The sequence below is a fragment of the Patella vulgata genome, chromosome 4, assembly GCF_932274485.2.
Source record: "Patella vulgata chromosome 4, xgPatVulg1.2, whole genome shotgun sequence".
NCBI classification, from domain to species: Eukaryota; Metazoa; Mollusca; class Gastropoda; family Patellidae; genus Patella; species Patella vulgata.
In genome coordinates, this window is record NC_065882.2 from 44,306,246 (window position 1) to 44,323,319 (window position 17,074).

General features: G+C 32.4%; 1 protein-coding gene across 2 annotated transcripts in view; it reads right to left on the bottom strand.

Moving 5' to 3' along the window:
• LOC126818801 (peptidyl-glycine alpha-amidating monooxygenase B) overlaps nt 1-17,074 on the bottom strand; it is a 53,340-nt gene that overhangs the window by 32,820 nt on the left and 3,446 nt on the right. For both annotated transcript variants that reach the window (XM_050546373.2, XM_050546374.2), the window contains exons 2-13: nt 14,588-14,872; nt 9,358-9,412; nt 8,680-8,770; nt 8,360-8,442; nt 6,704-6,787; nt 6,105-6,147; nt 4,712-4,779; nt 3,983-4,066; nt 3,064-3,137; nt 2,472-2,522; nt 1,690-1,742; nt 552-796 (exon numbers count right to left, since the gene is read on the bottom strand). In XM_050546373.2, the coding sequence (XP_050402330.1) occupies nt 552-796; nt 1,690-1,742; nt 2,472-2,522; nt 3,064-3,137; nt 3,983-4,066; nt 4,712-4,779; nt 6,105-6,147; nt 6,704-6,787; nt 8,360-8,442; nt 8,680-8,770; nt 9,358-9,412; nt 14,588-14,749 (1,093 nt within the window). In that variant the 5' untranslated portion in view covers nt 14,750-14,872. The remainder of the gene's footprint in view (nt 1-551; nt 797-1,689; nt 1,743-2,471; nt 2,523-3,063; nt 3,138-3,982; nt 4,067-4,711; nt 4,780-6,104; nt 6,148-6,703; nt 6,788-8,359; nt 8,443-8,679; nt 8,771-9,357; nt 9,413-14,587; nt 14,873-17,074) is intronic.

Sequence of the window (17,074 nt, forward strand, 5' to 3'; positions counted from 1 at the left end):
TTAAACTCACTACAATGTAAATACAACAGCAAATTGTAGGCTATTGCTATCATGCAAATACAAGTATTGTAATAACTACTGTTAATAATCTAAGCCACAACAATTAATAACAAGCTGTGCAATATACTGCAACAACTTACGTGGCCCTTTAGTTGTTGTAGACACAGATACTTTAGAGTTATCCCCCTTCACAGCTATACCGTCTGCTACTGTTGTTGGGCTTAGTGTTGTCAATAAAATGGTTTTGCCTTTAAATTCTTGAGATTTTGGTTTAGGTTTTAAATGTGAAAATCCTTTCATTTGATCATTCATTGCCATAAATTGTTTGTTCCTGTTTCGACTTCTGCCATTTTCAGTGTCAGGGTCGAATTCATTATTGTCTGTATCATAGTTATTCCACTGATTAGCATTATCATAATCATAATAATTTTGCCCATAACGCTTCCTGTACTGAGGAATGTCCATAGGATTGCCTAGATTACCGTACATGGAATAATCTTGGTAATCTTTGCCAAGATTTTGTAGAGAACTTTTAGAAGCTATGGGATTACCTGTCTGGGGTGGTAGTGTAGGAGTCTCTACAGGTTTTACGACAGTTGTATGGGGGTGATGGTGGTGATGTCCTGCCTTTTCATCAAGTAATGGATTAGGTGGTAATGGTTTGTCCGAGTCAGCTGGCAATGATTGAACCAAGTTAGGATAGTGTGATCCACCACATTCACTAAATGTTCTCGTGACAGAAGAATCGGTGTAAAACATCATGTAGAAATTACACATTTCATCTTTACCAGTTGCTCTACAAATAAAATAAAGATAGGTTGCCAGGCAACGAAACATACACCCACAGCAGTGATCAAGGGCCATAACTTTGGCAGTAATTATCGGAAATTGTTGAAAATCAATATGATTCTTCGTCTCATGACCTCAAACACTGTATAAATTTAAAGTCAATCGGATATTAACATCGCTGAAAATGTTAAAGACTTCTTCGTCTCATGACCTTAAACAAGTTAAATACTGTGTATAAATTTAAAATCAATCGGATATTAACTTTGGCCTCTAGAGTGTCCACAAGATTTTTCAAAGAGATCAAGGGCCTTAACTCTGGCAGTAATTATCGTAAATCGCTGAAAATCAATAGGCGTCTTCGTCTCATGACCTTAAACACTGTGTATAAACTTAAAGTCAATCAGATATTAACTTTGACCTGTAGAGCGTCCACAAGATTTTTTGAAGTAGTCAAGGGCCATAACTCTGGCAGTAATTATCGGAAATCAATAGGCTTCTTCGTCTCCTGACCTTAAACACTGTGTATAAATTTAAAGTTAATCAGATATTAACTTTAGCCTCTAGAGCGTCCACGACAATATACGACCACATTTCAATGTGGGTGTATAAAAATCAAAAATATTAAATAGAGGGCAATTTAATATTAATCTTTAGGACTTTTACAAAATGGCTATACCACTTTGATTTGGGTCAAAAATAAAATTGTTGATTTCATTGGACAATGTTTGACAATCTGTTTTGAGGGATATCTGTTTTGTGGGATGTCTGTTTTGTGGATTGTCTGTCTGTTTTGTGAGATGTCTATCTTTTTGTGGGATGTCTCTCTGTTTTAACACAAGTAAGATCTAAAAATAATGCAATACCGCAGGCCTTTTGTGCCAAACTAAAATATGTACATACCCAGCATATGTACGACGATCTCTTCCAGTTGAATTAAATGTACATCTTGCAATCTACAATATACACAGCATTATAAACAGTATGTTTTGACAGACTAGAGTGTGTGCCTTTAATGTTGATTTAACAATATCATTGACTGTCAAATCATCTATATCATTATTAGTATTTTATTTACACTGTTTACCGTAAGTGATAATATCCAAAAATTAATACTGTATTGTACAGGATATAAATTAATGTGGGTGCCATGGTGGCTAAGTGAGTAAGATGCTGGCTTGTTAGCCTGGAGGTCGCAGATTCGATCTCGGTGTTGGTCGAGAAAGTCCATCAGTATTTTCCGGTGTGGTTTAGCCTTGTCAGTGGTGCAGGATGGAGGGCCTGACAAGGACAGGTGTCTAGTCATTTGGATGGGATGAAAAACCAAGGTCCCGTGTACACATTGGAGTGCACGTAAAAGATATAAGAGTAGACCATAGACGCCGCTGTCAGGGCAAAATATCCTTCATAGCACACTGTATGGCGTATGCCCATCTTCATTAGCCCAGTTGGAGAACAATAATAGGACGTTAAACTCAATTTCATTTATCATTGAATAAATTAATGAGGATTATAAGTTTAGTATTTTTCTGACTCTTATCCAAAGTTGGAGCCGTATATAAGACAAATGATCGTCAATTCTATGGCAATTGTGTATCATAACCTATTACTAATTTGTTGTTAAATGTATGATAAACATCCCAAGTTTTCTCTAATATTAATATTTAAAAAATATTATAATTTACCAAAGAATCACCAGGTTTTATTTCAATTTCTTGGTTGGTTGGGTAAAAAGCCTGCAAGATATATAAAGTGATTATGATACAAACATGGAAATAGATATATGCTATTTGATTATAATGAATCTAGATAATATTTTTTAAAATAATAAGTAAATATGTCTGATGGAGTTGGCACATCATTAGGAAGTGGATTTGTAATAAGACACTCCACCCAGACCAATCTTTCAGTCTACCAGGACTAGCTGCTTAATCATAATGATCAATGCAACTTTTGTTAAAGTATGCGCAGATCAGAATATATTTATTCATTTTGGAACACTTGATACCACCTGTTGATAAGATTGATTTCCTGTGGCAAATCATGTTACTACATTAACAGCGTTTAAGTATCTAGAGCCTTTAATTTATTTAGGTTTAACTCTCAAATTAACTATTTCAAACGATCATGATAATAAGTCCAGTATAGTGGACAGTATAATGGGAGTTTCTGAAGTCTGAAAATAGGTGTATTGAGCTTTCAAACTGATTTTCACAAACTCATATAAATAAAGTTTAATAGATATAATTCTGATATATTGGCATAGAGTATATTTACCTGGGGCCATTGTGGATTACCTTTACCAATCAAATGATATGTAGTATTATACTGATAACCTGTTATAACTCTACCTGTAATCATTTTAAATCATCAATTTAGTTCAATTTTCACTATAACTTATAAGCCTGGAAATAGGGCACCTGTCAAAGATATTGTCAGGCATGAATTCAGGATTTGTCAGGCACAATCTGTTTGGCACAGATTTGTCTTTTTTAGTGTTTTTATTGATATTTTAAATACCGGTACATGTCCGCCACAAAGTTGAAAAACATCTGGTATTAGTTGATTGGTGCATGATATACCGATGTATATCTAACTTCATTATTTCCAGACCTGATGACTTACAATCTCTACATAAAAAATAATATTTCAAAAATAATACAAAAAAGATGACAACTATTTTAAACATAGTGTTGCCAGGCACTGAATATACAGCCACTAGCAGCATTCTGAAGGGGGTAGGGGCTGGTCCTTCTAAAGTACTAGCGGAACAGTCCCAGAAAATTTTAAAATGAAAATCGCAAAAATGCTGAACTGTAGAATATTTACAAGGTTTTGGTGTCAGGGGCTAGCTACACTGTGAAAAATAGTTGTATGACTCAGAATTTTGATAGATAGAGAACAGAAATTGTAAATAGACGGACAAATGTAAGATTCTAAGCGGTGACGACAATGTATACATATAAAAATTGCCATCTTACATTGGATAAACTAATAACTTAAAGGGTCTTTCTCTTTTTGTATCCTTGTAAACAGAGCAAATATAGGATTCAACATCAAATTTTATATCATAGTTTCACTCATACTATGTAACATCCTTTTGGACAAAACTCAAGAAATTTTGTAAGTTTTTTATTTAATTGGTATGTGTTGATAAAAAGATGACACTTAGATCTGAACCTTGTTTTAGACATACCTAAATCATGAGCATGTGTCCTGTAGGCGAATGGATGCATGGATGTTTCACCGAAGTATTTACAACTGATGTCTGCATGAAACACTGAAATAAAATATTATACACAAATCAATATCAATGATACATCATCAAGAAACCATGACCTGAAGATAAACATGAAATCTAAAACAGTCCACTGATAAAGTGTGTCTAAAAATACAGTTGAATCTCGTTATCTAGAACTAAAATCAATTAGGGTTTAACGTCCTACCTTTCTGTTGAAGATGGGCATATGTCTTGCAGTGTGTTATAAGTAGTGCTAGAAGAATGCCCGGCTTCGCTCGGGGGTCATAACCCCGAAACCGGAAGTGGTAGACTAACGCCACCTGGCCTATGTTACTCCCATGTCTGAGCTACCCCTATACCCCAAATTTCAGACTCGGGGCAGACCTAGTGTAGCCGCCAACCCCGAACAGACAGACAGACAAACAGTCACAAATATTAGTATAGATAAGGGGAATTTTCCCAAGACAGCATCATACCCACCTACTATTCATTAAATGTTAAGGGTTCTTTTATATGCATGCTAACACATACAGGGGACATCAGTTTTTCATACCATCCAAACAATTAGACACCGTTCCTTGCAAGGCCCTCTGTTCTACACTACTGGTAAGGGAAAACCACACTGAGAAGTATTGTTCTTCAGTCAATAGTCAATATACAATGAGAGAACATGAAGTACTATACCTGGTGTGTTTGGGGGTATATCTAATCTATAAGACATCATTAAAAATATACCAGCTACATACTTTTGTCTGAAAAGTTAGAAAAAACATTGATAATGGTAGTGATAAACATCAGTGTTTATTAGATTAATGAAAAAATACCAAAACATCCTATTTTCCTGCAGCAAACTGGCTAATGAAGATGGAGAAAGAAATGCTGCCCTTGTTGATTAAAATATTTGTTTGCCAAACAGCATTAGTAAAGTGATGTCAGTCAAAGGAGCAATAACTCCTTTTAAAAACGTTTCAATGACATGGTACCAGGTAATATGTATCCTTATTATCACAGGCAAGCAGATGCATGCTGGGTCCTCTAAATGGTTAGTGTATTGTCAGCCTTGAGTAAGCTGACAGCTAAAAACGTTCCCATTACCCGTTTTCATTTTCCTAATTAAATTCATTTAGATAAATAAATGAAACAAAGACAGATTAATTAATTCTGAATATTATAGAAATATTAATTTGGCTGTAAAATCTAATCTGGAGCCATGAGTGGAAATCAGGGTCGGATTAAGCTTGCATGGGGTCCTTGCATCAACAGTGAAAAACAGACATATTCTGGTCATTGTTCGTCACACACATAAATGGAATTTGTATATTAGTATGGCTGATAGACAGATTTATTTGGCACAACATAACAAATCAAATCCTACATCATTATTTCAGAACTAATTTGGGGGCCCTTGCCCTTTTAACATTGGGGTCCTTTCTGCTGTCTGGTCAGCACTCTGGTGGAAATGATTGGATGTTGGATCCAGTAATAAAATAAAAAATATCTCAAAATATTAGCTCTCGTCTTTTTCTCCAGAAATGTGTGCCATTAAAAACTCAGACACTTTTAGGTCCAGAGCCAGTTGTTTTCAGGGGATGACTAGTGAATCAAAATAGTAATGTAACATATTATTCTTCATGATGACATTGACCCAGGCATTTCCATGACCATTCTTTTAAAACTAGAGGGCACTTTTTCGGAAGAGAGGGCACATTTTTGGAAGGGAGCGTACATAGCCACACACATTCCTACGGCCTATACCCTGGCAGGAAATCTCATTGGATTCAACCGTTATCAACCATTTTTGTTTTCTTTTGATTTTGTCAACCCACACGTCTCTGCAGGCAACTCTTTAAAATGCCTAAAAAAGCACTATATGGCTTATAGATCATTTAAAATGTTTCAGTGACAAGAGGTAACAAGTCTGCACAAAATTTTATATTCCATTCTGAATTTCAATGAGGTGCAAAATCTATAGACCAATTATTGGGGCAATTGTATAACTAAGTAAAGAATTGAGAGGACTCTTTTAATAGGGCTCCTCATGACTATTTGAAAAATTGTGGACAGCAGACATACTTACTTTTGTCTCGTTAAATATATTCTGATTCCTGATTCATCAGGTGCTGAAACAGTAATTAGCAAACATCAATAATATAGATTTTCAATGTTTTCAATATGTATATACATGTTTTGGATAACAGAGAGGATTTAAAGATACAATTCCTTGACTTTTGAGATTACTTGACTTGACACTTGAGATTATTTGACTTGACATTTGAGAATAATTGACTTGACATTTGAGAATAATTGACTTGACATTTGAGAATAATTGACTTGACATTTGAAAATAATTGACTTGACATTTGAGAATACGCAACTTGGCATTTGATATCTCCAAATTCGTTCCTGGCAATCTTACTCATAAATTAATAACAGTATAGAAGCCTTGTATACAGATGAAATGAAGTGATTGTCATTTGTGAAGAATTTCTTGAAAATTTCTGTCGCATTTGAGGTGGGGAAGATGGCTGAGTACGAAAATGAAAAAAAAAGTACACTGCAATATAACTAGAACAAAGACGATTTATTGTATGACCACATTTTTCGAAAATCAGAAATGAGGAAATTTCAAATTTGTGCTTCAATCAATATTAAGAAAAGTGTTTTGAGAAATCATACCAGTTGAAGAATGTGCATAATGAATCTGTAGAACAATATTCTTCACAGATGATTCTCCCTTTCCTCCAACACGGAATCCAACATCTATAAAAATTAAACAAACATAACAATAAATTATTTAATAGATTTCATATCAATCAATTTAATGGAACACTAACTATTCACAACTATATCTTCATAGGATATTTCATGTCAAATTAAACAAGCTGTCGTGTTGCTATATATGGAGATTTCTTGATATGTTGATAAACAAAATATATATACATGTACTATAAAACTAGAAATCAATACATTCAATGTGATCTGTCACATTCATTTATCTATGTTGATTTCATTGGATTTTATGTCAAACATTTATGATAAAATTTAAACTGAAATCAGCAATTAAAAGGGTGACCTCATTTTAATCTCCAGGGTGCATTTATATCCTGGCGTAATAATGTCAAGTTGTATTAATTTATTATTAAACAGTAATAGTTTTAATATATTTATTTTATCAAATATAAGAATTTAATTGTGTTACATATCATCCTAATGATATTCAGGGGTAGTAAGATCTCCTTCAAGTTCCTTTTTATTTTATGTAAATAAATCAATGTAATCAATAACCTATCTTATTTAATGTAAACACATCAATGAGATCAACAACCTATTTTATTTAATATAAATTAGAACAACAGCTTATTCTTTATATACAATAAAAGCAGTGGAAACTAGATAATCAAGAATTAAATGATTCAAAGTTAAGCTTTATTTATATATTGTATGTCATTTGAAGGATAAATGATCTATCCAAGCAATCAAGCTATATGCCAGTCAATAAAAGGTTTAATGGGATTTGTATGTAGTAACAGCATATCAATTTACTGCTATATCAATCATCAATATAGCTACATGTACATGTATGTTGCCATATTGATATTGATTTTAATGAAATAACTAAAAATCATATAAATTAATATTTAATAGGATTTTTGTTTGATAAAGAGGACACCACTTCTCATATAACAGTTAAAATTATATCTTGATCTTATCTTTTCAATTAATATAATATAATTTAAATTATATCTTTATTGGTCTTGATGGTTCTGATTTTCTACACTACAAGATCTAACATATTCCGAAGTTTATAATAGATCAGTCGTCAGTGGACAATGTCCTGACAAGATTGGAAGAGCTGCATTCTCACCTGCCATTTACAGTACAAAGCAAGAAAGGAACATAATGATAAACCAGTAAAATATAAATTATGAAATACAAAACAAACACAAAACACAAACCATAAGAAGATAGAAAATATGAATTTAAGAAAACATATTTTGGTCAATTCCACAACCATAATTATCATGCATTAATATATAAATTTCTAAGTGCCAGATATCAAATCTGAACAAGACTAATCAGCACAATTCAGGGTTTCTGATTGATTACTCATTTGGCATTAAGGCAATTAAGCAGACAATCAGTAATTCAATATGGAGGTTTAAACATTTCCTTATTAAAATATCTGATAAGTGATTTTGTATAATAACATATTAGTAAACCAAACTACATACAAGTCATGTTAATAAGTACAGGCAAATATTAATAATTTGTGTTTCCCGTTAAAGAGACTATATTCAGTAGTTGACACACAGGTAAATATTGTTTTATTACCTTTAGGTAAAACAGTAGGTGGTGCATTTTTAGCCCAGGCAAACATAATCTGTTCATTACCCTTACACAGTGGTGGACAATCCCTAAAACATATCAATTATACATTCAAAATATATTAATGGTGGGGTAAAAATACCACTTTATAATAAAAAAAATCCCTCATTTTTTATGTTTTTTTTATAGATAACTAAAATAAAGTAAAGTAAAATAAGGGCAAGGGTAATAATGACCTAGGTCCAAGTCAAAGATACATTGGTTGAGCTGTTTACCTGTTTATAAATAGGTAAAAGCATACAAAAGAGATAATAGTTACTACTAACCAGGTTGGTGTAGACACAGCCGGTCCATCACTACAACCATATAATAATATATGATGTGCTGTACTAGCATTAGCTATAGCTTCATATTTAACTACAAAATATTTCATCAATTATCAGTTTACATTGTTACAACTTGGTAATGTTCACTTGGGAAAGCTGTCATAATGTTTACTGTCCATGATATAGTACAGTAGATATTAAGTGGTACATGTATACCACTACCATATTATTTGTAGAGTTTGGGTAGAAGACTTAGTCATACTCTTTACACTAGAAGTGACATGTTTTACAGCTAATTAATGACTGCCTTATAATTTAGTAAACATTTTCAAAATATAAATCAAACAAAGGTATAAAGTGAAATAAAATGGGGTTTAATTAACATCCTACTGTTCTGCCCAGACTATGCTAATGAAGACTGGCATACCAAATACAGTGTGCTATGAAGGAAATTTTGCTTCGACAGCCTACCCTTATTTCAAATTCCAACTGTCAAGGGTTCATTAACATGCCCGTGCACGCCAATACAATTCTGATGTGGCACCAGTTTACTTATTAGGAAAACTTGCCGCTTTTATCAAGAAGTTCTCAAAATTACGTCATTGGACGTAGCTGCGTATGGCACAGTATATACAGGTATGAAGTAGATCTTTACAATGATTTATTTGTTCAACTTACTAATATAAACCTCATCATCTGGCATTTCATAGCTAGCACACAGATATGCATCATCCTATAAAAGAAAGAAATAAAAAGCATTATTAAAATAAATATAACATAATATAAACATAATCAGTGCAATAAAGATAACAAGCAAACAGATGTTACCTACTACATTATATTGCAAATTTATACATTAGCTTGCAAAAACGTCATTCAAAAATGTTTTCTCTAACTAAAATCATAGCATGTTCAATCGCACTGATATTCCACTGTAGAACAACATTCCTGGCTAGATTCCATAATGCTAGAATGAAATCAGTTTTGTCTTCCATTTGGATTAAAGGTATAATCGGTGAATGAAGTTGTGAAATAAATATAAATAGCACAATTCTAAATATATGAGAGTGAAATTTGTGCGTAAAATACAGATCTACATGTACGATTCATTCCTTTTTTTTTGGTACTTTCGATGAACTCCACTACATACTTCTCTGATCAGTTTACTAGGGGGTTGCATCATACATGTATATGTACGTGTAGGAGCGACTCTTGATCCTATGAAGTTAGTCAGTTGATCCTAAGTTAGTCAGTCGATTAACCAATCAGAGCTGGTGTTTCAAGTCACAATTCTGAAATACAACTTTTGCTTTGTTTTGTTTTCTATCGTTGTGAATTTCTACACACATTTCTGAGCACCACTCAAGTCAACAGACCAATTAAATAGCTAACACCTTGCATCACACAAACAAAATAGGATCAGGGCACTTTTTCACAAAAACTTAAGGTAAAATCACTAAATTTTAGCTAAAATCAAAATGAAATTTTAAATTGTATGCGTTTCACGACGATCGATTGTAACTTAAAATGCAATTTTAAGAGATTTTAGTTAAAATTGCTTGCACCAACGCAGTGCACATTTCTGATGGCGGAACTTACGGTGTAAGAAAATACGCTTCGATACTGAAAACTGTTGACAGGTACAATATCAATAGGAAGAGTTTCATACATGTACGTTGTAACAATGTTTGCACATGGTCAGACAGTTGTAGCGAGGTGAAATAAATGAGTTTATTGCGTATTATTCGTTTCAAAATGTATCGTGACCTTGGCATTTGATTTACTCGCAGGCTTCAATGTAAATAATGTGTATCGATAAACTATATTAAATCGCTTGAATTCCGTAGTTGTATGGTATTTTGGATAACAGAAACTATTGAGAATTGTCACAAAGATGATATTTGTGACTCAAACGACTAATCTAGGCTGTAAATTGTTGTCGAATTTTAAAAGTATTTAACAACTTTGAAACTAATCCACCAAATAGCCAATATTATGATGCTTAGATTTGAAATATCATCCTATACTGTGCTAAAAATACTTTGAAATTACCAAAGTGCCACACTCCTTATTGGATAATGCCTATCTATCTTACTCAAGTAAAATGATTTTTTCCCCAAGATAAAATATCTTTGGCTCCTAAAACTTCTCTAATTGACCTATAACATTTTTTTTCAATCAACACATTTGAGATAATTGATTTATCTTTTTACAAATCATCATAACCCCAAAACCATATCAGTAAATACTTTGCATGTGACATGTCTAGTAGTATAGGTCTGTGGCCACTGTGTGTCTTCTAATACCAAGAAATTGGCAATTTTAAACCATTGTAGGCCTACACAAAGATATTGTTTATAGATAAGAGTGCCCTTGACATTAGATATGAAGTAAGTTCAGATTTTGTTTTAGGTTGGGTTTTTTTTTGTTGAATCATATGGTAATACATAAAATAGTAACAAAGAAAGTGTTTTGTTTACTGGGGATTTGAATGGGGTTTTTTTTTTTTTTGGGGGGGGGGGGGTATCTAATTGCTTAAATTGTAGCTACATGTATATTTCACATGCTATAATGAAAAGAATTGAATGAGAATTGTTCTTGTGAAAAATAGTATGTTAAAATTAGGTGACCCAGCAGGTCGGGTCATTGGCAATATTATCATTAATCCAAATATATCTATACATGTATGTCGCAATAGATCTAACAACATAGCTCTAATCAATGTTTGTTAATGTCGTGATTTTGAGTAAGGCGAGTTTTGTGAAACGTCACTATTTTAAGTTAAGATAAAATTTTAACTTAAAATATTATTTTAGTGGATTTTATCTAAAATGCTTAAAATCGTTTTGTGAAACACGTCTATCTTAAGCTAGGATGAAATTTTAGTTTAAGATGATTTTAAGGAGATTTAAGTTTTTGTGAAACAGGGCCCAGTGTTTTAATTGAATTAATCAGACTTAATCACAAAATCATCTTTATTTTTAATATCTCTACTTCTAAACTTTTAATCCAATCAATGTACAAGTTTTTAATTATGATTTTTTTTACCTGTGCCAAATTTGTTGATATATTTTTAGATTAAATTAGCAACAGAAATAATGGATGTGTGGCTTAGCTCAATTTATTTGATAGAGACCCTCGAGTAGACCTTTAAACTTTCAACTTATGAGACCTTTCAATGACGTCCATGTTTTGCAACAGATCGACAGCCCATTTTATTTATTTATGTACATAAATCAATGAGATCAATCAGCTATTTTATATTATTTCATATAAATAAATAAGATCAATCAACTATTTTATATTATATGTATGTGATCATTAGCCTATTTTATTAAATGTAAATTAGAAAATAGTCAATTCTATATATACTCTTCAAAAAAGTACATGTAGGGGATTTTGAAATGCAAATACCTATGCAGGTTGTGATATATTAAATAGCCATGGACATGTGACATGCTTTGAGAGTATGTTCACAGAGAACTTATTGCCTCAACAGAACCACTGAGCTGCATGTGTGACACGCAATAGCGCCATACACGTGGGAGGGGTTCATTGTCAAATTTCACGATTCAAGGAAGGGTTGATGAAAACTGCCGCTTGCTGGTTTATCGGTTCTTGAATAAGATTTACTGTTTAGCGTACCTTTGCTTTAGTGTGTTATGTTTAATTTGATCGGGAGACATGTTCATCGACATCAACAGACAACACTGCAAGAATTGGCCGTGGCACTGCAAAAGGAGTGGGTCAGATTGCCCCAAATCAGGATTGGACGGTTGATTAGGAGCACGCCACGACGAATTGCTAAATGTCTGAGGATTGGTGGAGCAATTACTGATTATTAAGACAAAAATCAAAAACGTCCATTTTCACTTTTGACAGTGTATATCTTTGCGAGTGAAATTGGGCCGTCAGATAAGCCGCCCATATGAACTGTTTATGTTCATGTGTAGGCAATCAGCTTGTTATTAACATTTACTGGTTACCTCTAATAAAAACAGCAGTGCATTTCCGTAGTTTTGTATTGTTTCTGAATATCCCCTACTTTTTTTGAAGAGTACATATATATATAAAATAATAGCAGTGTAAAATAAGTTACTGAAAATTAAATGATTCAAAGCATATACATGTATATATACATGTATGTCATTTTCAAATCTGGTTGAAAGCATTGGATGTCAGTATTCAACATTCCATGACCTTTTATTCCAGAGCTTTTTCAGAAAACCTTGTGAATGAGACAGTCGCTAGTTTTGATCCAGTTGTACATGTATTCCAAATAAAGTTATTTATTACATATTTTCTGGGTAATCTTATGTGTGATAATATTGTGTAAATTAAATAACAATGTTATATTGACATGAAATGCACTAAAAAATATATATAATTAATACTAAAACCATTTAATTTGAAAAACACAAAAACACAATAAATTCTAATTACATACATAATATTACTAACAAAATCTGTCTATGTCAAGCTGATAATTCATTAAAAAATGAATAAATAAATTTATATGAAAAAAACTTTAATATATAAATGCGTTAAATAATTAACAATTTCCATCTTTAGAATTCACATTAAATGGGTCTGTTCTTATGTTATAAATAGAAAATAAAAAGTCCACTCTTTTATTTAACCTGACGACATTTGAAAACTAACATAAGAGTGACAATGAGTAAGACTTCTAAACCAGGAAAAAAAAAAGAAAACATTTTGCCTATCAGCAAAGCTAGGTTTATAAAGTTGTCTAAATTCGATTAACCAGCAATGCCGTTTTTACACGAGAACTTGGCTTTTCCACATAAAGCAAGCAGATTATTTTTCAACCCACAGTGGTTTTTTTTATCCATATTGATGATACCAAACATCAATCAACTGATGGACTTCCTGTTTTAACTTGATTTTATTATGATGAAGGGAGAAGATGACCCTCTTTTCATCTCACAACAGTGAATTTTAACACTGTTTTAAAGTGACATTTTGATATGCAAGAACTTTTTTATGTTTTTACCCATATTTTTTTTTATTGCTAATGATGTAAATAACTTAATTAAATCAACCTGTGTATGCTATCGTGAATGATGTTTTGGATGTTAAATTTGTAATAAACAACAACATTTTAAACTTTGTCCTTTTTTTTTACAATCTGATAAAAATAAAGATCTAGACTTTGTTTAGTTTCTTAACACTTGCGATGACCTTCACTTCACCCCATTTAGATCTGAACAGATTATGTAGGAGGTCACATTTTTTGTTTGCAACCTCTCAGTACATGTAAGTAAGAATTCTGTTCACACCTCTTCCAAAGCTTGAATAAAACTACCATTTTATTGGTTAATAACCCACATCAAACAGAATTGAAGACAAATATATGTAAAACAAATTTTGAACATGAAAAAGTGGAACAAAAAAGGATCTGTGTTTAAATCAGACTGTGTTTTCCGAAATCATTTTCCTTATCTATGCCTGCATATAATAGCAAAATGTCTGCACATTTGATATTAATACCATTGATTAAACAAGAACCGAGTTATAAAAGTATTTTGATTTTTTTCCAACATTTCAAGTTTGCATATTTATTAGACCAAAAATGACTTACAAAGAAATCAAAGTGAAAATTGAAGACAATATATGCTCCTTAAATGAATAAATTTAATTAAAAGGTCTTTTCTATGTTTAAACTACATTCATATCTTTTACTTTTAAATAATATGATAAACTTGTTATTATTCTGTATGATATGTATGTATGTCATTAGATGTAAGATGTCTGTAATTCCTACCTGTACATCATATCATCTAGTATAATTAACTAGATCTAATATACTGTACTGGGAAGTACATGTATATGAAACATGTCATACCTAAATGGACCACATGCCTAGAGTGTGTTCATAAATACTCACCACATTGGGAATGGCTTTTTTCATTCTTAATTCAATAGTTTCAACATCAGAAGGCATTCCATTGTCAGTATGAGCTAAACTCTTCACATCAGATACAAGTGATGCTGAGGAAGTAACAGAAATGAATAAACTCAACACAACTAATCCAAAAGAAAACTCCATTTTGTCACTCTTGAAATGAATTTAATGTCTCCAGTATTTCAATTTGGGTCAAATTTCAACGATGTTCTCTCATATAATCAATCAATTTTCTATGTCTTCCAGCTACTTGTATATAGGCAGGATCTAAAAATCAAAAAAGAGCAAATTAATTACCAGCAACTAGCATTATTATTCAACATATTAAGGCTATACATGTATAAATATACCATGTGTTTGAGTTACCATTAAATAAAATATTCAGACCAAATAATAGTTCAAATGTTTTTGAGTTGTTTTGATATGGTATGATACTACAATGATTAGGTGGACAGTAATTTTATCTGGCTTTTTATAATAGAATATTATAAACTGTAGGTAATGTTTTTTATAATATCAATAATATAATATCAAAATTTAGACCAATAAACAATTTTAATTTATCTACATTATAAGGATTGGTTATATATATTTTGGAAATCATCAAAATAAATAGTACAAAAAATTTATGTAGATGAATAAACTAAAATATATTAGTAACCCTTTTCTATAAGTATGTGTTTTAATTTAAATCTTTAAATAAGCATCTGGTGGCACTTAACAGAAATTCAAAGTACTAAGGCATTAAAAATTAATAATAATAATAATCGTTTCCTATAGCGCTGAACATTCAGTCAGTCTGACTGCTCTGTGGTGCTTTACAATGTTGATATGATTATAATAAACATACATATATATACAAATAAACAAAAGGATACAAAGGAATAGTCAAGTTACAATATACAAATGGAAAGTGAAGCATTTAAATTATAGTTCAAACGTTTGGGTAAAAAACAGTGTTTTTAGACTTTTAAATATAGCAAAGTTTGGACTATTTTGGACTTCCTGAGGCAATTTGTTCCATTCTTTTGCTGCTGCATATGCAAAAGCTCTCTCACCAAATTTTAACTTCTGTACTGGACATACAATTTGACACAAAAGACAAAATAATCTATGCTCTGTTACATGTTCTTGACAAATGGGAGTTTAACCACCTTTGTAAGTTGGGATCACGTGGCTAAGTGGGTAAGACGCTGGCTCGCTAGCCTGGAGGTCGGGTGTTCTATCCCTGCATTGGCCGAGAAAGTTCATCCAGATTTTCCAGCATGGTTTCCCCTTGTCAGTGATGTAGAACGGAAGGCCTGACAAGGACAGCTGTCTAGCCTTGGATGGGATGAAAAACCGAGGTCCCGTGTACACATTGAAGTGCACGTAGAAGATCCCTTGACAGTTGGAATTCGGTATAAGAGTAGGTTGTAGTGCCGCTGCCCGGGCAAAATTTCGCTCAAAGAACAATGTATGGCCTATGCCCATCTTCATTAGCCCAGTTTAGGAGCAGAACAGTAGGATGTTAAACCCCATTTCATTTCATTTATAATTTTATTTACCTTTGTAAGTTGATTGTAACCACTATAATATGTTGTATTGCATATACATGTACATGTATATGGTTTCAAAGTTAGGCGCTTACCCCATCTTTTTTCTGTCTATTTGTAATTATTCCTCCATAAACTAAGGTTCCTAGGAAATTTTCATTTGATCATTAATCATTAATCTGATAATCAATTGACATTTTATTATTGATCGTTTTTTTGTTATTCGACACAGTAGTAAGATTGAAAGTGTCACTCTAATTATCGACTTGAATTTATTGCATGATGGTTATTTATAGTAACTTGTGACCAGGGGTATATACATGTAATCAATCATTAACATTACAGGCCATCTGTATGATAATTACAGTCTTTAAGTCAACTTCTACATAAAATGATAGATTTTGACACCCAACTGGCTAAATTTTGTAGGAAACAGTCAGATTAATATTACTGTTAACTTTGCATTTCACATTCTTTAACAGTCTGGGGCCTGGGTTCTGGACTAACACTATTATTTGTACACACATTCTGTTTTGGGGAGTTGGGATCTAGAGTGTTGCGTGTCTAGCCTCTAGCAGGCCTGTTACCTCAGGCTTGTGTTTTCGACCCCTGGTGTGTGCATACATGTATGTGGCTTGAAGATAGGGGCATCTTATAAAACCTCATGGGTTTACTCCAGTTTCCTTTCACAGGAAAGACCCATGCGTGTGACTCTAAGATAAAAAACATACAAGAAAACTTGTCTGCGATATCACCCTCTGTGCAAGCAGATTTTAAATACCATGAACAAAACATATGTTTTTTATGTTATGGAAACATTATCACTTTCATTAAAGATACATTATGGGAGATAAGATAAAGAGCTGGTAGTTCTCACTATAATAGTTAAAAATTAGATAATGTAAAGGGAATTTGCTGAAAATTTCAGTCAAAT